This window comes from Nerophis lumbriciformis, linkage group LG17 (assembly GCF_033978685.3).
Source record: "Nerophis lumbriciformis linkage group LG17, RoL_Nlum_v2.1, whole genome shotgun sequence".
Lineage (NCBI taxonomy): Eukaryota > Metazoa > Chordata > Actinopteri > Syngnathiformes > Syngnathidae > Nerophis > Nerophis lumbriciformis.
In genome coordinates this window covers 3,133,321-3,155,528 of record NC_084564.2, presented here as the reverse complement: position 1 = coordinate 3,155,528, position 22,208 = coordinate 3,133,321, and the positions used below count along the sequence as shown (strand labels likewise).

Below are 22,208 nucleotides of genomic sequence, written 5' to 3'. Positions count from 1 at the left end.
TCCTTCTATGCCACATCAATATGGAATGCACTCCCAACAGGTGTAAAAGAAAGGGCATCTCTATCCTCCTTCAAAACCGCACTAAAACAACACCTCCAGTCTAGGGATGTCCCGATCCGATATTTGGATCGGATCGGCCGCCGATATTTGCCAAAAAATACGTATCGGCAAGGCATGGGAAAATGCCGATCCAGATCAAAAAATAATACATTCCACTTTTCTGCTGCTCCCTAATTTCCGTTCGGCATTTTCCAGCACACCTTCAACACATCCACAGGTCTGTGGATTCTCACGCAGTTGCTTTTAGCTGCTGGCATTATACGACAGGCTCTTCTCACTCTTTCCTGTGTCTCCTTCTCACAGACAGCAAGCGCACCTTCTTACAAGTTTAAAAGTAGCATATTTTAATGCAGTATGAAGAAGAATGTTTTAATGTAGACACATAGAATCATCATACTGCTGTGATTATATGCATCAAGTGTTCATTCAAGGCTAAGGCAAAATATCGAGATATATATCGTGCATCGCAATATGGCCTTAAAATATCGCAATATTAAAAAAAGGCCATATCGCCCAGCCCTAGTTTCAATGATGCCATTTCTGTTTGTCGTGTATAATTTTGTCTAATTTTGTGTTTATCCTTGAATAAACAGGTCAGTTTCTTGTTACCAACCATTGTGTATTATTCAAACTCCCCTAATTCAGCTGGCTAGTTGTTATCAAGAGTACTAAAATCCTTTTCAACATGATTCTGACAACTAAGTAGGCTAAATAACTTTAAACTTTAATAAATGCTCGGATAGGCCAGTATCGGTATCGGATCGGAAGTGCAAAAACCTGGATCGGGACATCCCTACTCCAGTCAACCTCAACCCTAAACTAATACCCTCCCCCTTCCACATCCCACCTCCCTGGATAGTAAATATCCAAATGTATATACTTGTTCTTATGCTATCTGAACTCACTATGTTCTCTGCTCGCTGTACATATCCTACCAAGTCAGACCTACACTGTTCCAATGTCCATTTCTCTGATGATGCAATTGTTGATGACTGAAGAGCTGATATCAACTAAACCCTCCTCATCCCACCCCCCGGATTGTAAATATTGTAAATAATGTAAATAATTCAGTGTACCGTATTTTTCGGACTATAAGTCGCAGTTTTTTTCATAGTTTGGCCGGGCTCCAGTGCGATTTATATATGTTTTTCTTCTTCTTTATTATGCATTTTCGGCAGGTGCGGCTTATACTCCGGTGCGACTTATACTCCGAAAAATACGGTATATACTCTGATGATTAACTTGTGGGATGACTGTATTATGCTGATAGTATATATTTGTACCATGAATTGATTAACGTAGACCCCGACTTAAACAAGTTGAAAAACTTATTGGGGTGTTACCATTTAGTGGTCAATTGTACGAAATATGTACTGTACTGTGCAATCTACTAATAAAAAAAGTTTCAATCAATCAATCAATCAATCAATCAATCAGTCTTAAGTGTTGTACGTGCGTACAAATGTTTTAAATTACAGCGACACAATTCAGCTTACAAAACAAAGGCTTTTTTGAGAAAACACATCTGAAGAGAACACTTTAATCAATTAATGATTTTTAAATATTGAATTGCTTGCACTATTTCTGTTGTTAATGTCTCTCTACTGCAGTGGTTCTTAAATGGGGGTACTTGATGGTATGCCAATGGGTACGTGAGATTTTTTTTAAATGTCTGTCAACTGTGAAAATAAATGCAACAATGCAATATTCAGTGTTGACAGACAGATTTTTTGTGGACATGTTCCATAAATATTGATGTTAAAGATTTCTTTTTTTGTGAAGAAATGTTTAGAATTAAGTTCATGAATCCAGATGGATCTCTATCACAATCCCCAAAGAGGGCACTTTAAGTTGATGATTACTTCTATGTGTAGAAATCTTTATTTATAATTGAATCACTTGTTTATTTCTCAACAAGTTTTTAGTTATTTTTATATCTTTTTTTCCAAATAGTTCAAGAAAGACCACAACAAATGAGCAATATTTTGCACTGATATACAATTTAATGAATCAGAAACTGATGACATAGTGCTGTATTTTACTTCTTTATTAGGGCAGACCTGGGCATTCTGCGGCCCGCGGGCCATATCCGGCCGCGTGAGGCCAATCATAAATTACAAAATAAATTTAAAAAAGTATCTATGTCGAGTGTGCAATACAACTAGGGATGTCCCGATCCAGGTTTTTGCACTTCCGATCCGATACCGATATTGTTTTTGCATTTCCGATCCGATACTGACCGATACCGATACTGACCGATACTGGCCTATCCGAGCATGTATTAAAGTTTAAAGTTATTTAGCCTACTTAGTTGTCAGAATCATGTTGAAAAGGGTTTTAGTACTCTTGATAACAACTAGCCAGCTGAATTAGGGGAGTTTGAATAATACACAATGGTTGGTAACAAGAAACTGACCTGTTTATTCAAGGATAAACACAAAATAGACAAAATTATACATGACAAACAGAAATGGCATCATTGAACTAGGGCTGGGCGATATGGCCTTTTTTTAATATTGCGATATTTTAAGGCCATGTCACGATACACAATATATACATTATCTCGATATTTTGCCTCAGCCTTGAATGAACACTTGATGCATATAATCACAGCAGTATGATGATTCTAGGTGTTTTGATTGATTGATTGAGACTTTTATTAGTAGGTTGCACAGTGAAGTACATATTCCGTACAATTGACCACTAAATGGTAACACCCCAGTAAGTTTTTCAACTTGTTTAAGTCGGGGTCCACTTAAATTGATTCATGATACAGATATATACTATCAGATATATACTATCATCATAATACAGTCATCACACAAGATAATCACATTGAATTATTTACATTATTTATAATCCAGGGTGTGGAGGGGGGCGCCGGATGTAAGTGTCAAAAAGACAGCCAAAAGAGTTTGATATGAGAATAAATCTAAAGTTAAAATATAGGGTAGAAATGCACCCATTTGCAGGAAATGTAGTCTTGATTTTCAACATTTTCTTTCAAGGCTTGCATGTCTACATTAAAACATTCTTCTTCATACTGCATTAATATATGCTACTTTTAAACATTCATGCAGAGAAGGAAATCACAACTAAAAAAATCACTAATTTTTTTCATACGGTGTCGATGTGGAAATTTTTGCCTCGGCATTTTGATGGTGTGGACGTGTGGCACCGAATGGAGATAAGCGTCTCGACAGACGTTACAATATTTGAACAATGATGACGAAAACTGTTTTCTCTGTCGTGTCCGTGTGTCGAAAATTGTTATGCGCTTATTTTTTTATTTGATTTTGTGCGTGGCATAGCTTTGCTATGCGCAGAGGACGCTTAAACAGTGCGCAATTGCACAGGCGAGCACCTTAGAGGGAGCGTTGCTCGCACGGTTGCGCTAGCATCACAGCTAATGTTAGCCATGCTGCTACCTCTCTGCTCGGGGAGGACGTATACGTATGTGACGTCTGACGTGACAGTATGTGACGTGTGTAAGAAGGTGCGCTGCTGTCTGTGAGAGGGAGACACAGGAAAGAGTGAGAAGAGCCTGTCGTGTAATGCCAGCAGCTAAAAGCAACTGCGTGAGAATTCACAGACCTGTGGATGTGTTGAAGGTGTGCTGGAAAATGCGGAACGGAAATTACGGAGCAGCAGAAAAGTGGAATGTATTATTTAAATCGGTGCGTTGGAAAACACGGACCGGAGTTTTTTCAAACTGGATCTGGATCGGCATTTTCCCATGCCTTGCCGATACGCAATTTTTGGCAAATATCGGCAGCCGATCCGATCCAAATATCGGACCGGGACATCCCTAAATACAACGGTGCTGCTTTTGTTTTGAAAAGCGTTATTTGTATTACTTCCGTGTGGACGTATGCGCGTGAGTGAATGTGAACAGCGGCAATCACAAATTACAAAATAAAGTTTAAAAAACATCTATGTCGTGAGTGCAATACAACTGTGCTGCTTTTATTTTGAAAAGTGTTATTTATGGACGTATGTCCGGGTGTAACCTGTGAGTGAAGGTGCACAGCGACAAGTGATGAGACGCTAAAAAGAGAAAAGTTGATGACGAATGCTGTGTTTTCAACAAGACATGGACGGCCAAGTATTTCTTTACAGAAATTAAAGGTAAAGCAGTGTGCTTAATTTGTGGTACACAGGTTGCTGTGTTTAAAGAATATAATTTGAAATCGCCACGACATGACGAAGCACGAGGAAAAATACCGGAATCTGTCTGATGAAGCGCGCGCAAGGGAAGCTGATGCGTTCATGGTAAAACTGCAAACCCAACAAGGACTTTTTGCCATATTTCACTCCCCTAGATATGCAGCTGTCAGGACAAGTTTCGTCATTTCTCACAAAATCGCCAGAAAAAGTAAGGCGTTTTCTGACGGAGAGTTTATTAAGGAGTGCTTATTGGACTTTGTTGCGCTGATACGCCCGGAAACTTGGAGCTTCAGCTGAAGAACAGAACGGAACAGAACTTTGACTGTTTTTAGCTGGCTTTGGATGAGAGCTGCGATGTACGTAACACCGCCCAGCTGCTCATCTTCTTACGTGGGATAACTGCTGACTTTCAAATCACGGACAAATCAGTCAATTAAAAAGGACAACCACAGGTAATGACTTGTTCACATAGGTCAGGGGTCGGCAACCCAAAATGTTGAAAGAGCCATATTGAACCAAAAATACAAAAACAAATCTGTCTAGAGCCGCAAAAAATGAAAAGCCATATTACATACAGATAGTATGTCATGAGATATAAATTGAATTAAGAGGACTTAAAGAACTTAAACTAAATGAGCTCAAATATAGCTACAAATGAGGCATAATGACATGGGTTAGGGTTACCATCACCCAACCATGCAAATTTTGCATTTCCTTTGGAAATCGAGGCCCCAGAGTCTGGAGGAAGACAGGAGAGGCACAGGATCCACGTTGCCTGAAGTCTAGTGTAAAGTTTCCACCATCAGTGATGGTTTGGGGTGCCATGTCATCTGCTGGTGTCGGTCCACTCTGTTTCCTGAGATCCAGGGTCAACGCAGCCGTCTGCCAGCAAGTTTTAGAGCACTTCATGCTTCCTGCTGCTGACCTGCTCTATGGAGATGGAGATTTCAAGTTCCAACAGGACTTGGCGCCTGCACACAGCGCAAAATCTACCCGTGCCTGGTTTACGGACCATGGTATTTCTGTTCTAAATTGGCCCGCCAACTCCCCTGACCTTAGCCCCATAGAAAATCTGTGGGGTATTGTGAAAAGGAAGATGCAGAATGCCAGACCCAAAAACGCAGAAGAGTTGAAGGCCACTATCAGAGCAACCTGGGCTCTCATAACACCTGAGCAGTGCCAGAAACTCATCGACTCCATGCCACGCCGCATTAACGCAGTAATTGAGGCAAAAGGAGCTCCAACCAAGTATTGAGTATTGTACATGCTCATATTTTTCATTTTCATACTTTTCAGTTGGCCAACATTTCTAAAAATCCCCTTTTTTGTATTAGCCTTAAGTAATATTCTAATTTTGTGACACACGGAATTTTGGATTTTCATTTGTTGCCACTTCAAATCATCAAAATGAAATGAAATAAACATTTGAATGCATCAGTCTGTGTGCAATGAATAAATATAATGTACAAGTTACACCTTTTGAATGCAATTACTGAAATAAATCACGTTTTTCTAAATATTCTAATTTACTGGCTTTTACCTGTATATATAATGTGTGTGTGTGTGTGTGTGTATGTTACTCATCAGTTACTCAGTACTTGAGTAGTTTTTTCACAACATACTTTTTACTTTTACTCAAGTAAATATTTGGGTGGCTACTCCTTACTTTTACTTGAGTAATAAATCTCTAAAGTAACAGTACTCTTACTTGAGTACAATTTCTGGCTACTCTACCCACCTCCGTCTACTGCGCAAACACAAACCAACTGTCGTAAATAGTGTCGTAATCTGTTCCGTCGTCACGCCACACTTACCACTGAAAACTAATCAATTCGTGTAACTACGTGGTCAATCATGCGCGGAGGGCTTTCAAGTGGAAGCTTAAGTATCTTCAGATGTTATCGAATCTCTAATCTTTAAGCGCTAAAAAAAAACGCAGCTTGTATTTTTACTCTCAGCATCTCGCTAACTCGAGCTAGCCGACGGCTAAAAAAAGGCCCTTACTGCGCACGCGCACATATGACAGCCACACATTAAAACATCCGCTGTTTTTGTTTTTTTTAAGCGGTTACTTTCGCTTAGCGGTGACATTTGTTCGACTTGCGACGTGACATTGACGTTAAATAAAGTTCAATGGTGTTTTAATAGCAGTCATGTTAGCAGGGGAAAGGGGGGGAAGTCCACCTTGACAAGACTGAGCGAACAGGCTGCATCATGGCTACCTTCACGATCACGTTAGTTAGTGTTCGCCCTCACAACAATAACTCCAAACATGACTCTCCTCGCTCCTCCTTAATGTCGTGTAAAACATTACTCCTTCACAAGACACCATTTTCCATTAACTTTAGCCCATTAGCTCCCCCCCTCACCACCACAGCGAATGATGCTAGCTTTGTGTTAGCTCGCGAACTCGCGGAGAATGTTAGTTTGTCTCTCAAATGGCGGCAAAACATTTGTCACGTGATGAAAGCGGATGATGTTTCATCAGGGCCAACACACACATCTTCATCAGCCTCACCATCACCGCGGTGATAGTGCTGATGGTCCCCCCCCCTCCTCCTCCTCCTCCTCCTCCTCCAGGCTCCCGAGTGTCGCAGCTTTTCCGCCACTTTCTTTTTGCTCTCGCCACGAACCGGCCTCTCACCTGTCGTCTTGTCGCGCAGGTAGCCCTCCATCTGCGGGAAAGTCATCTCGGGCAGGTCGAGGGCCGCTCCGTAGCGTTCCAGAAACGAGCAGACCTCCGCGAAGCTCGGGCACAGCGCCGGCTCGGAGCTTCTCACCACCGCCGGAGCAGCCATCTTTCCAGGCGGAGAGAGGCGGGAGGGGAGGGCCGCTGCTGGGATGCGAGTGAAAGGAATGAATGGGGTAGTTTGAAGCAGCGCTGTTGTCAAGGGGGGGGGGGCGCCGAGAGCAGGCATATTATTTCCGGGTATGCATTTCAGCATAAAACACTAAGACAATTTTTTTTTTTACAGGCACGTGAAAATAAGGTTACAAGAATACCACTATTACGTCAATAACTTATATAATATATACTGGATAAGCGCACATATGTTCATAAGTACCACGTTACGTTTATGTGGGGTATGTCTACATTATTTCCAAATCCACTCTCAGTATTTCCGGTTCGTGATGACGACTTGACGAGACTCAACTTGAATTTATCGCGATGGAACAACAGCAGCAGAACAACATGGTTTTGGTTTCAATAGACAAACTTAAAACGTTAAAAAAAAAAAAATAGGTGTACAGGCGAGGCTTTACAAAGCTAAAATGTGCTACTTTGTATTTTTTTTGCAAGGAAGCGTCTAATATTATGTATGCGTTATAAATCTTACTTGTTTTGCCTTGATCTGGCCGCCCTCTGTACTGTAGCGCCCCCACTGGGCTGCCTCACCATACGCATATTTTATTTATAATAAACAAATTCATCATGTTCATCATACGTGCACTAAATAAATCAAACTACCACGGTGACAAAAAAAAAAAAAAAAAAAAAAGCATCAACGTGTGCCGTGAAGGCAGCATTGTGAGAAATCCGAGCCGGAACATGTGGTCCTTGGAGGCATCGCCGTAAAGAACACCGGAAGTCGTTTGGGTCGCTACCGGAAGTTGATTCTGTATGAAAGTTCTCTTTTGTTCCACCAGTTGAATGTCTGCTCGGCCTCATAATTTAACTTAAGACACGTCGTAGACGAGAGACTTGCTCGAATTGAGTCATGCCAGGATGAAAAAAAACAGCTCGTAAAAAAAAAACCAAGGTAAGGTCAAATGTTTTAATCCCGCTTTTGTCGACATTATAAGCTTCGTTTTTATTGTAATCAATCATCCTGATTTTAGGTGAAAGTGAAACAAACTTACACAAGATCCGGTTGAAACACAATGATAATATTAGTACAATTTATGTATAATAATTATAAATAATACTAAACATTGTGTGGTTTTGTCATTGGTCGTTGCTAATTAAACAAAGTGACGTCATGGTCGTTGCTAATTAAACAAAGTGACGTCACCTTAATTCTATATATTGTATTTATATTGTATATGTCTGTTGGTACTCAAATACGCGTGTACTTTGTTTTGGTCCCGATTTTATTTTTAACCTGCAACAAGACAGCTGCACATTATGGAGCCCAGCATACCAGAAACATGCTCATTCATGCCTGCTCTATTCGTCTTCATTCTATAAGCTGTTATACTCTTTATAAGCCATTGATTTGGGAAAACATGGCGACAGCCAGCTGCTTTCATAACACTGGAAGCATGTTGACTAAATAAACTGACACGTACATGATAATTAAGGGGTGTAAAGTATTTGTGTCACTGCCCTACTCCTCTTAATTACATTATGTAAGAGGAACTATTACGGCGTGTAAGTGGGATAAAACAAACAACATGTTTACGTGAGCCCTGCGATGAGGTGGCGACTTGTCCAGGGTGTACCCCGCCTTCCGCCCGATTGTAGCTGAGATAGGCTCCAGCGCCCCCCGCGACCCTGAAGGGAATAAGCGGTAGAAAATGGATGCATGGATGGATGTTTACTTGACCCATTTCCTGGGAAACTTATCAAGGAGCTTTTTGTATTATTAGGTCCATCAGTGCTAAATATTATAAACTTATCACTTTCCTCTGGCACTGTTCCCCTAGCATTCAAGAAAGCGGTTATTCATCCTCTGCTCAAAAGACCTAACCTCGATCCTGACCTCATGGTAAACTACCGGCCGGTGTCCCACCTTCCCTTTATTTCGAAAATCCTCGAAAAAATTGTCGCACAGCAGCTAAATGAACACTTGGTGTCTAACAATCTCTGTGAACCTTTTCAATCCGGTTTCAGGGCAAATCACTCTACGGAGACAGCCCTCGCAAAAATGACTAATGATCTACTGCTAACGATGGATTCTGATGCGTCATCTATGTTGCTGCTTCTTGATCTTAGCGCTGCTTTCGATACCGTCCATCATAATATTTTATTAGAGCGTATCAAAACACGTATTGGTATGTCAGACTTAGCTTTGTCGTGGTTTAACTCTTATCTTAATGACAGGATGCAATGTGTCTCCCATAATAATGTGACCTCGGACTATGTTAAGGTAACGTGCGGAGTTCCTCAGGGTTCGGTTCTTGGCCCTGCACTCTTTAGTATTTACCGTATTTTCCGCACTATTAGCCGCACCTAAAAACCACAAATTTACTCAAAAGCTGACAGTGCGGCTTTTAACCCGGTGCGCTTTATATATGGATTAATATTACGATTCATTTTCATAAAGTTTCGATCTCGCAACTTCGGTAAACAGCCGCCATCTTTTTTCCCGGTAGAACAGGAAGCGCTTCTTCTTCTACGCAAGCAACCGCCAAGGTAAGCACCCGCCCCCATAGAACAGGAAGCGCTTCTTCTTCTACTGTAAGCAACCACCCGCCCGCGTAGAAGAAGAAAAAGCGCGCGGATATACCGTACGTTTCATTTCCTTTGTGTGTTTACATCTGTAAAGACCACAAAATGGCTCCTACTAAGCGTCAGGGATCCGGTTCATGAAAAGACGCAATCTCTCCATCCGCACACGGATTACTATTTCACAGCAACTGATATTCCTGTGAACCGCACTGTGGATACAACGGGAGCACGTACGGTGAATATTCGCACCACAGGGAATGAGAAGTCATCCTTCACTGTGGTTCTAGCTTGCCATGCTAATGGCCAGAAACTTCCACCCATGGTGATGTTCAAAAGGAAGACCTTGCCAAAAGAGACCTTTCCAGCCGGCGTCATCATAAAAGCTAACTCGAAGGGATGGATGAAGAAAAGATGAGCGAGTGGTTAAGGTAAGTTTAAGTTTACGCGAAGAGGCCGGGTGGCTTTTTTCACGCAGCTCCGTCCATGTTGATATACGTATGTTTGTGATTGCACATTTGCGTACATTTTGGGAGTGAACAGAGTTGTTAGAACGCTGGTTTTTAATATATTATTAAAGTTTGACTGACCTATCTGACTTTTTTTGACATTCCTTTAGCGCAGTTAGATGCGGCTTACAACACCGGGCGGCTTATAGGTGGACAAAGTTTTGAAATATGCCGTTCATTGAAGGCGCGGCTTTTAACCCAGGGCGCCTTATGGTGCGGAAAATATGGTACATGCTGCCGCTAGGCGACATCATACGCAAATACGGTGTTAGCTTTCATTGTTATGCTGATGACAGCCAACTCTACATGCCCCTAAAGCTGACCAACACGCCGGATTGTAGTCAGCTGGAGGCGTGTCTTAATGAAATTAAACAATGGATGTCCGCTAACTTCTTGCAACTCAACGCCAAGAAAACGGAAATGCTGATTATCGGTCCTGCTAAACACTGACATTTATTTAATAATACCACCTTAACATTTGACAAGCAAACAATTACACAAGGCGAATCAGTAAAGAATCTGGGTATTATTTTCGACCCAACTCTCTCCTTTGAGTCACACATTAAGAGTGTTACTAAAACGGCCTTCTTTCATCTCCGTAATATCGCTAAAATTCGTTCTATTTTATCCACTAGCGACGCTGAGATCATTATTCATGCGTTCGTTACGTCTCGTCTCGACTACTGTAACGTATTATTTTCGGGTCTCCCTATGTCTAGCATTAAAAGATTACAGTTGGTACAAAATGTGGCTGCTAGACTTTTGACAAGAACAAGAAAGTTTGATCATATTACGCCTATACTGTATATACCTTTATATACATATATACATATATATATACCTATACTGGCTCACCTGCACTGGCTTCATGTGCACTTAAGATGTGACTTTAAGGTCTTACTACTTACGTATAAAATACTACACGGTCTAGCTCCGTCCTATCTTGTCGATTGCATTGTACCATATGTCCCGGCAAGAAATCTGCGTTCAAAGAACTCCGGCTTATTAGTGATTCCCAGAGCCCAAAAAAAGTCTGCGGGCTATAGAGCGTTTTCTATTGGGGCTCCAGTACTATGGAATGCCCTCCCGGTAACAATTAGAGATGCTACCTCAGTAGAAGCATTTAAGTCCCATCTTAAAACTCATTTGTATACTCTAGCCTTTAAATAGCCCCCCTGTTAGACCAGTTGATCTGCCATTTCTTTTCTTCTCTCCTCTGCTCCCCTTTTCCTTGTGGAGGGGTGGGGGCACAGGTCCGGTGGCCATGGATGAAATGCTGGCTGTCCAGAGTCGGGACCCGGGGTGGACCGCTCGCCTGTGCATCGGCTGGGAACATCTCTGCGCTGCTGACCCGTCTCCGCTCGGGATGGTGTCCTGCTGGCCCCACTATGGACTGGACTCTTACTCTTATGTTAGATCCACTATGGACTGGACTCTCACTATTATGTTAGATCCACTATGGACTGGACTCTTACTCTTATGTTAGATCCACTATGGACTGGACTCTCACAATATTATGTCAGACCCACTCGACATCCATTGCTTTCGGTCTCCCCTAGAGGGGGGGGTTACCGACATATGCGGTCCTCTCCAAGGTTTCTCATAGTCATTCACATCGACGTCCCACTGGGGTGAGTTTTTCCTTGCCCTTATGTGGGCTTTGTACCGAGGATGTCGTTGTGGCTTGTGCAGCCCTTTGAGACACTTGTGATTTAGGGCTATATAAATAAACATTGATTGATTGATTGATTGATTATGTGCTCATTTATTTTTTGAATGCAAGGAGATAATACATACTCTGAGTGAGTATATAAACAATATTTTTTGTGGTTTTGTATGCATAAATGGGATTAATTCAAAGCAATAATCGGCACTGATTGTTACATTGAAGTAGATATGCAAGAATTTAGGGAAGTGATATGCTGCATGATGTTTTTAACACAGTTTTAAAAGAAAAACACGCACACAATACTTCATGTGATGGTTCCTGTGTACCAGTCAAACCTCAAGTCATGAGACAAATTGAGCAAGCCTCCTTTTGTAGGTCGGTGTCATATCTTGCAGCGTCAAACATGCTCGTCAAATGTGTTTTGGTATACCTAAAACAGTGTCTTTCTCTCTGCGCCTCTGCAGGTGAACTTGAAGCGACAACATGGCCATCGCCCACGTGGCCACCGAGTACGTCTTCAGCGACTTCCTCCTGAAGGATCCCAGCCAGGCTCGATACCGCAACGTCCGCACCGAGCTGGCGGTGGACAAGATGGTGACGTGCGTGGCGGTGGGCCTTCCCCTCCTCCTCATCTCGCTGGCCTTTGCTCAGGAAGTCTCAGTCGGTGAGCATCTCCTGCATTGGGACCCTAACCCTTTTACAGGGAAGAGTCCTCCCAGATTATTTTATTCTAAAAGCTCTCTGAATAAATACGAGATTTGAAGTTGAACAATTTATTCTAAACAAAGGAATTCATCACTATATCAGTTTTTTTTATATAGATCGATAACTATTGATATTTTTTTATGACCAATGTAAATTAAATATGCACCAGGAGAAAAATGTATTACATGTTAACATTTTTATTTCAAATGTAACCTTCCTCAGGGCAGAAAGGAAAGAAAAAAGGGAAAACACATTGAACACTTAACAATCACCAGTTATAATTAAAAATAAGAAATATGTAAGAAATGCTTAATAAAATGTAACAAAATAGCGCAAAGTGTGAAAATGTAAACAGAGAAACCTGAGAAGAACTATTTTCTGCAGGTCTGTTATTTGTATTAAATTATGGAAATTAATTTATGTTATGCAGGAAATATTATTTAAATGTTCCATCCATCCATCCATCTTCTTCCGCTTATCCGAGGTCGGGTCGCGGGGGCAGCAGCCTAAGCAGGGAAGCCCAGACTTCCCTCTCCCCAGCCACTTCGTCCAGCTCTTCCTGTGGGACCCCGAGGCGTTCCCAGGCCAGCCGGGAGACATAGTCTTCCCAACGTGTCCTGGGTCTTCCTCGCGGCCTCCTACCGGTCGGACGTGCCCTAAACACCTTCCTAGGGAGGCGTTTGGGTGGCATCCTGACCAGATGCCCGAACCACCTCATCTGGCTCCTCTCGATGTGGAGGAGCAGCGGCTTTACTGTGAGCTCCCCCCGGATGACAGAGCTTCTCACCCTATCTCTAAGGGAGAGCCCCGCCACCCGGCGGGGGAAACTCATTTCGGCCGCTTGTACCCGTGATCTTGTCCTTTCGGTCATAACCCAAAGCTCATGACCATAGGTGAGGATGGGAACGTAGATCGACCGGTAAATTGAGAGCTTTGCCTTCCGGCTCAGCTCCTTCTTCACCACAACGGACCGATACAGCGTCCGCATTACTGAAGACGCCGCACCGATCCGCCTGTCGATCTCACGATTCACTCTTCCCTCACTCGTGAACAAGACTCCGAGGTACTTGAACTCCTCCACTTGGGGCAAGATCTCCTCCCCAACCCGGAGATGGCACTCCACCCTTTTCCGGGCGAGAACCATGGACTCGGACTTGGTGGTGCTGATTCTCATCCCAGTCGCTTCACACTCAGCTGCGAACCGATCCAGTGAGAGCTGAAGATCCTGGCCAGATGAAGCCATCAGGACCACATCATCTGCAAAAAGCAGAGACCTAATCCTGCAGCCACCAAACCAGATCCCCTCAACGCCTTGACTGCGCCTAGAAATTCTGTCCATAAAGGTTATGAACAGAATGGGTGACAAAGGGCAGCCTTGGCGGAGTCCAACCCTCACTGGAAACGTGTCCGACTTACTACCGGCAATGCGGACCAAGCTCTGGCACTGATCATACAGGGAGCGGACTGCCACAATCAGACAGTCCGATACCCCATACTCTCTGAGCACTCCCCACAGGACTTCCCGAGGGACACGGTCGAATGCCTTCTCCAAGTCCACAAAGCACATGTAGACTGGTTGGGCAAACTCCCATGCACCCTCAAGGACCCTGCCGAGAGTATAGAGCTGGTCCACAGTTCCACGACCAGGACGAAAACCACACTGTTCCTCCTGAATCCGAGGTTCGACTATCCGGCGTAGCCTCCTCTCCAGTACACCTGAATAGACCTTACCGGGAAGGCTGAGGAGTGTTATTAAATGTTATTAAATGTTATTGGACCAAATTATTATTTAAAGTAGCACATTTGTTAAATCGTATTTATTTTATTTATACACTCCTGAACTTTAGTTTCTCCCTGTTGTTGCCATACATCCGAAAACTGCGGTCCGTTAGAAAAATCCAAAAAACTACCATATTGTCGAGGTGACTTTTCCTGTTTTATCTACAATTTCTTTGCAACACTCATTTGTACTTTCTCTTTCCACTCCATGCAGAGAATCAACAGCAAGATGGCGCAACAAAACTTGACAGTAGATATTGTTACACGATTGGCTGTTTAGCGTGTCCCTCCCACTGCTCAGTGACCACTTCCTGTTTTGCTAAGTTACCAGACCGCGAGTGCCTATGTTCATGCAACCAACCATGTTTCTTCCAGGCAAAAAAAAAATATATATACATATATCGAACGTTTTATTGAGCGCATTTTTTATTGATATTGATGATGTGTCTATCGCGATATATATTGATATCGCTTTATCGGCCCAGCCCTGCGTCTAAAGTCCGGAGCATTCTCAAAAAAAATTATTGCTCGCCGCATATGGTTTTGTCCATCTTGCTGCTTTGCTTTGGCGGAGATCGAAACTGAAAGTTAACTTGGCACACATTCTTGTCCACTCATACTCTCCTTACCTGGTACATCCTAGCACCATTAAAACTAGAAGGGATAATATGTGTGTGTGCCTAAAGATAAAAAAACAAGGTAAGATCATTGTGTTGATTTTTTTCGAGCAAAACCAAGGCCAGAGCTAGTATCTTTTTAGGCGTTCCCTTTTGCCCAAAGGAGGGAAAATATTCCCCTAACACCGGCACTTGTAAAGAAAAAAAGATCTTTGAGGAACTTGAGTGTTTTTTTGTCACCTTGTTTCAGGCGCTCAGATCAGCTGCTTTGCGCCCACAAACTTCTCCTGGCGACAGGCGGCTTACGTGGACTCGTACTGCTGGGCCTCTGTGCACACGCACACTCTCCCCCTGTGGCTGCACAAGGTAAACACGCATACATACATTATAAATACTTTGTGTGTGTGTATATACATATATATCCATCCATCCATTTTCTACAGCTTGTCCCTTTTTTGGGGTCGCGGGGGGTGCTGGAGCCTATCTCAGCTGCATTCGGGCGGAAGGCGGGGTACACCCTGGACAAGTCGCCACCACATCGCATATATATATATATCATACTTGCCAACCTTGAGACCTCCGATTTCGGGAGGGGGTGGGAGGAGTGGTCGGGGGTGGGGCGGGGGCGTGGTTGGGGGCGTGGTTAAGATATATGTATATATATATATATATATATATAAGAAATACTTGACTTTCAGTGAATTCTAGCTATATATATATATATATATATATATATATATATATATATATATATATATATATATATATATATATATATAAATAAATAAAAGAAATACTTGAATTTCAGTGTTCATTTATTTACAAATTTACACACACATAACACTCATCTACTCATTGTTGAGTTAAGGGTTGAATTGTCCATCCTTGTTCTATTCTCTGTCACTATTTCAGAACACACACATTTCTTATTGCTTATAAAATCAATAAGAAAACGGGAGCTCTAATTTGGGAGTCTGAATTAGGATCAGAAGTTCCTATATAAACATTGCGCACTCACGTCGCCTTTTTGTATCGATTACTGCAGCTGTGCACTGGATTCATTCACAAACTACAACTCACAAACACTTTAGAGTTAGGCTCCACCATCAGAATGTGTACTTAAACTTATAAAGATCACATGGATATTATTCAGTGAGTTGATTCACCAAAACTAACCTGTTATACAGGAGGAAAAAGCACACAGGACGTTTCAATTGTTCACAGACTGCTCGCGCTCATCAGAATGACAAGACACTTCCGGTCTGCAGGTGATAGCATTCAATTGGGAAGAAACGCCCTACTGCCCCCTACTGACCAATGTGAATACTGATAAATCTATAATGACAGCTCCAAAAACGAATTCAAACCACAAAATAAAATAAATAAATCAACACAAAAATGTGACACATTATGGGTGGGTCACATATGCATGTACAGTAGATGGCAGTATTGTATTGTTTAAAAGTGTCACAACATTGCTGTTTACGGCAGACGAACTGCTTTACGGGGGACGAAAACTTGACTGCTGTTGTTGTGTGTTGTTACCGCGCTGGGAGGACGTTAATGAAACTGCCTAACAATAAACCCACATAAGAAACCAAGAACTCGCCCTCGAACATTAGCTGTTTATATGGTGGGAAAGCGGACGTGAGAACAGGCTGTCAACACGTCACTCAGGTCCGCATGGAGCTGGAGGGGGCGTGGCCTCCAGCTCCGCCTGAATTTCGGGAGATTTTCGGCAGAAAATTTGTCCCGGGAGGTTTTCGGGAGAGGCGCTGAATTTCGGGAGTCTCCCGGAAAATCCGGGAGGGTTGGCAAGTATGATATATATATATATATATATATATATATATATATATATATATATATATATATATATATATATATATATATATATATACATATATATATATATATATACATACATACAGTATGTATGTATATACCGTCGTGGTCAAAAGTTTACATACACTTGTGAAGGACCTAATGTCATGGCTGGTCTTGAGTTTCCAATAATTGTGATGTAGTGATTGGAGCACATACTTGTTTGTCACAAAAAACATTCATGAAGTTTGGTTCTTTTATGAATTTATTATGGCTCTACAGAAAATGTGAGCAAATGTGCTGGGTCAAAAGTATACATACAGCAACATACATGATCAATTTTGGTGATGTAGAAAAGTTACAATCAAATTAGGTTAATGGCATGTCCTCTTAACTTCATGTGAGTGATTATGATTGACAGCCCATTTAAATAGGGCTCATGTGATTCAGTCATTAGTCTGGGTTACAAACGCGACAATGGGAAAGTCAAAGGAACTCAGCACAGATCTGAAAAAAAACGAATCATTGACTTGAACAAGTCAGGAAAGTCACTTGGAGCCATTTCAAAGCAGCTTAAGGTCCCAAGAGCAACTGTGCAGACAATTGTTCGTATGTATAAAGTGCATGGCACAGTTTTGTCACTTCCACGACCAGGAAGAAAACGCAAAGCTATCACCTGCTGCTGAGAGAAAATTGGTCAGGATGATCAATAATCAACCGAGAACCACCAAAAAGCAGGTCTGCAATGAATTGGAAGCTGCTGGAACACAGGCGTGTTTTGCATCGCCATGGACTGAGAGGCTACCATGCAAGAAGGAAGGCCTTGCCCCAGAAGCGACACCTTAAGGCTTGTCTAAAGTTTGCTGCTGATCACATGGACAACGATAAGACCTTCTGGAGGAAAGTTCTGTGGTCAGATGAAACTAAAATTGAGCTGTTTGGCCACAATACCCAGCAATATGTTTGGAGAAGAAAAGGTGAGGCCTTTAATCCCAGTAACACCATTCCTACCGTCAAGCATGGTGGTGGTAGTATTATGCTCTGGGCCATTGCAGCCAATGGAACTGGTGCTTTACAGAGAGTAAATGGGACAATGAAAAATTCTTCAGGACAAGCTAAAATCATCAGCCCGGAGGTTGGGTCTTGGGCGCAGTTCAATCAATCAATCAATCTTTATTTATATAGCCCTAAATCACAAGTGTCTCAAAGGGCTGCACAAGCCACAACGACATCCTCGGTACAGAGCCCACATAAGGGCAAGGAAAAACTCACCCCAGTGGGACGTCGATGTGAATGACTATGAGAAACCTTGGAGAGGACTGCATATGTGGGTAACCCCCCCCCCTCTAGGGGAGACCGAAAGCAATGGATGTCGAGTGGGTCTGACATAATATTGTGAGAGTCCAGTCCATAGTGGATCCAACATAATAGTAAGAGTCCAGTCCATAGGGACGGCGTGGCGCAGTGGAAGAATGGCCGTGCGCGACCCGAGGGTCCCTGGTTCAATCCCCACCTAGTACCAACCTCGTCATGTCCGTTGTGTCCTGAGCAAGACACTTCACCCTTGCTCCTGATGGGTGCTGGTTAGCGCCTTGCATGGCAGCTCCCTCCATCAGTGTGTGAATGTGTGTGTGAATGGGTAAATGTGGAAGTAGTGTCAAAGCGCTTTGAGTACCTTGAAGGTAGAAAAGCGCTATACAAGTACAACCCATTTATCATTTATCATTTATCTAACATAATAGTGAGAGTCCAGTCCATAGTGGATCTAACATAATAGTGAGAGTCCAGTCCATAGTGGATCTAACATAATAGTGAGAGTCCAGTCCATAGTGGATCTAACATAATAGTGAGAGTCCAGTCCATAGTGGATCTAACATAATAGTGAGAGTCCAGTCCATAGTGGATCTAACATAATAGTGAGAGTCCAGTCCATAGTGGATCTAACATAATAGTGAGAGTCCAGTCCATAGTGGATCTAACATAATAGTGTGAGAGTCCAGTCCATAGTGGATCCAACATAATAGTAAGAGTCCAGTCCATAGTGGATCTAACATAATAGTGAGAGTCCAGTCCATAGTGGATCCAACATAATAGTAAGAGTCCAGTCCATAGTGGATCTAACATAATAGTGAGAGTCCAGTCCATAGTGGATCTAACATAATAGTGAGAGTCCAGTCCATAGTGGATCTAACATAATAGTGTGAGAGTCCAGTCCATAGTGGATCCAACATAATAGTAAGAGTCCAGTCCATAGTGGATCTAACATAATAGTGAGAGTCCAGTCCATAGTGGATCTAACATAATAGTGAGAGTCCAGTCCATAGTGGATCTAACATAATAGTGAGAGTCCAGTCCATAGTGGATCTAACATAATAGTGAGAGTCCAGTCCATAGTGGATCTAACATAATAGTGTGAGTCCAGTCCATAGTGTATCTAACATAATAATGAGAGTCCAGTCTATAGTGGATCTAACATAATAGTGTGAGAGTCCAGTCCATAGTGGATCTAACATAATAGTGAGAGTCCAGTCCATAGTGGGGCCAGCAGGAAACCATCCCGAGCGGAGACGGGTCAGTAGCGCAGAGATGTTCCCAGTTGATGCACAGGCGAGCGGTCCACCCCGAGTCCCGACTCTGGACAGCCGGCACTTCATCCATGGCCACCATGGCCCCCCTCCCTCCCCAAGGATGAGGGGAGCAGAGGAGAAAAGAAAAGAAACGGCAGATCAACTGGTCTAAAAGGGGGGTCTATTTAAAGGCTAGAGTATACAAATGAGTTTTAAGATGGGACTTAAATGCTTCTACTGAGGTAGCATCTCTAACTGTTACCGCTAGAACATTCCATAGTACTGGAGCCCCAATAGAAAACGCTCTATAGCCCGCAGACTTTTTTTGGGCTCTGGGAATCACTAATAAGCCGGAGTTCTTTGAACGCAGATTTCTTGCCGGGACATATGGTACAATGCAATCGACAAGATAGGACGGAGCTAGACCGTGTAGTATTTTATACGTAAGTAGTAAAACCTTAAAGTCACATCTTAAGTGCACAGGAAGCCAGTGCAGGTGAGCCAGTATAGGTATACATATATGTATATATGTATATAAAGGTATATACAGTATAGGCGTAATATGATCAAACTTTCTTGTTCTTGTCAAAAGTCTAGCAGCCGCATTTTGTACCAATTGTAGTCTTTTAATGCTAGACATAGGGAGACCCGAAAATAATACGTTACAGTAGTCGAGACGAGACGTAAGGAACGCATGAATAATGATCTCAGCGTCGCTAGTGGATAAAATAGAACGAATTTTAGCGATATTACGGAGATGAAAGAAGGCCGTTTTAGTGACACTCTTAATGTGTGACTCAAAGGAGAGAGTTGGGTGGAAGATAATACCCAGATTCTTTACTGATTCGCCTTGTGTAATTGTTTGGTTGTCAAATGTTAAGGTGGTATTATTAAATAAATGTCGGTGTTTAGCAGGACCGATAATCAGCATTTCCGTTTTCTTGGCGTTGAGTTGCAAGAAGTTAGCGGACATCCATTGTTTAATTTCATTAAGACACGCCTCCAGCTGACTACAATCCGGCGTGTTGGTCAGCTTTAGGGGCATGTAGAGTTGGGTGTCATCAGCATAACAATGAAAGCTAACACCGTATTTGCGTATGATGTCGCCTAGCGGCAGCATGTAGATACTAAAGAGTGCAGGGCCAAGAACCGAACCCTGAGGAACTCCGCACGTTACCTTAACATAGTCCGAGGTCACATTATTATGGGAGACGCACTGCATCCTGTCAGTAAGATAAGAGTTAAACCACGACAAGGCTAAATCTGACATACCAATACGTGTTTTGATACGCTCTAATAAAATATTATGATGGACGGTATGGAAAGCAGCGCTAAGATCAAGAAGCAGCAACATACAGGTAAAAGCCAGTAAATTAGAATATTTTGAAAAACTTGATTTATTTCAGTAATTGCATTCAAAAGGTGTAACTTGTACATTATATTTATTCATTGCACACAGACTGATGCATTCAAATGTTTATTTCATTTAATTTTGATGATTTGAAGTGGCAACAAATGAAAATCCAAAATTCCGTGTGTCACAAAATTAGAATATTACTTAAGGCTAATACAAAAAAGGGATTTTTAGAAATGTTGGCCAACTGAAAAGTATGAAAATGAAAAATATGAGCATGTACAATACTCAATACTTGGTTGGAGCTCCTTTTGCCTCAATTACTGCGTTAATGCGGCGTGGCATGGAGTCGATGAGTTTCTGGCACTGCTCAGGTGTTATGAGAGCCCAGGTTGCTCTGATAGTGGCCTTCAACTCTTCTGCGTTTTTGGGTCTGGCATTCTGCATCTTCCTTTTCACAATACCCCACAGATTTTCTATGGGGCTAAGGTCAGGGGAGTTGGCGGGCCAATTTAGAACAGAAATACCATGGTCCGTAAACCAGGCACGGGTAGATTTTGCGCTGTGTGCAGGCGCCAAGTCCTGTTGGAACTTGAAATCTCCATCTCCATAGAGCAGGTCAGCAGCAGGAAGCATGAAGTGCTCTAAAACTTGCTGGTAGACGGCTGCGTTGACCCTGGATCTCAGGAAACAGAGTGGACCGACACCAGCAGATGACATGGCACCCCAAACCATCACTGATGGTGGAAACTTTACACTAGACTTCAGGCAACGTGGATCCTGTGCCTCTCCTGTCTTCCTCCAGACTCTGGGACCTCGATTTCCAAAGGAAATGCAAAATTTGCATGGTTGGGTGATGGTTTGGTCTGCTGGTGTCGGTCCACTCTGTTTCCTGAGATCCAGGGTCAACGCAGCCGTCTACCAGCAAGTTTTAGAGCACTTCATGCTTCCTGCTGCTGACCTGCTCTATGGAGATGGAGATTTCAAGTTCCAACAGGACTTGGCGCATGCACACAGCGCAAAATCTACCCGTGCCTGGTTTACGGACCATGGTATTTCTGTTCTAAATTGGCCCGCCAACTCCCCTGACCTTAGCCCCATAGAAAATCTGTGGGGTATTGTGAAAAGGAAGATGCAGAATGCCAGACCCAAAAACGCAGAAGAGTTGAAGGCCACTATCAGAGCAACCTGGGCTCTCATAACACCTGAGCAGTGCCAGAAACTCATCGACTCCATGCCACGCCGCATTAACGCAGTAATTGAGGCAAAAGGAGCTCCAACCAAGTATTGAGTATTGTACATGCTCATATTTTTCATTTTCATACTTTTCAGTTGGCCAACATTTCTAAAAATCCCTTTTTTGTATTAGCCTTAAGTAATATTCTAATTTTGTGACACACGGAATTTTGGATTTTCATTTGTTGCCACTTCAAATCATCAAAATTAAATGAAATAAACATTTGAATGCATCAGTCTGTGTGCAATGAATAAATATAATGTACAAGTTACACCTTTTGAATGCAATTACTGAAATAAATCAAGTTTTTCAAAATATTCTAATTTACTGG

General features: G+C 42.4%; 2 protein-coding genes across 3 annotated transcripts in view; one reads left to right on the top strand and one right to left on the bottom strand.

Moving 5' to 3' along the window:
* LOC133614337 (remodeling and spacing factor 1-like) overlaps nt 1-7,093 on the bottom strand; it is a 42,458-nt gene extending 35,365 nt beyond the window's left edge. Inside the window, exon 1 of the mRNA XM_061972203.1 lies at nt 6,872-7,093. Coding sequence (XP_061828187.1) covers nt 6,872-7,025 — 154 coding nt within the window. The 5' untranslated portion in view covers nt 7,026-7,093. The remainder of the gene's footprint in view (nt 1-6,871) is intronic.
* A 248-nt stretch (nt 7,094-7,341) lies between these two features.
* The window catches only part of LOC133614158 (pannexin-1-like), a 34,741-nt gene continuing 19,874 nt past the window's right edge, over nt 7,342-22,208 (top strand). Inside the window, exons 1-3 of one of the 2 annotated variants that reach the window (XM_061971968.2) lie at nt 7,342-7,988; nt 12,259-12,458; nt 15,146-15,261. In XM_061971968.2, coding sequence (XP_061827952.1) covers nt 12,278-12,458; nt 15,146-15,261 — 297 coding nt within the window. In that variant the 5' untranslated portion in view covers nt 7,342-7,988; nt 12,259-12,277. The remainder of the gene's footprint in view (nt 7,989-12,258; nt 12,459-15,145; nt 15,262-22,208) is intronic. The other variant, XM_061971969.2, reaches the window with a different exon arrangement.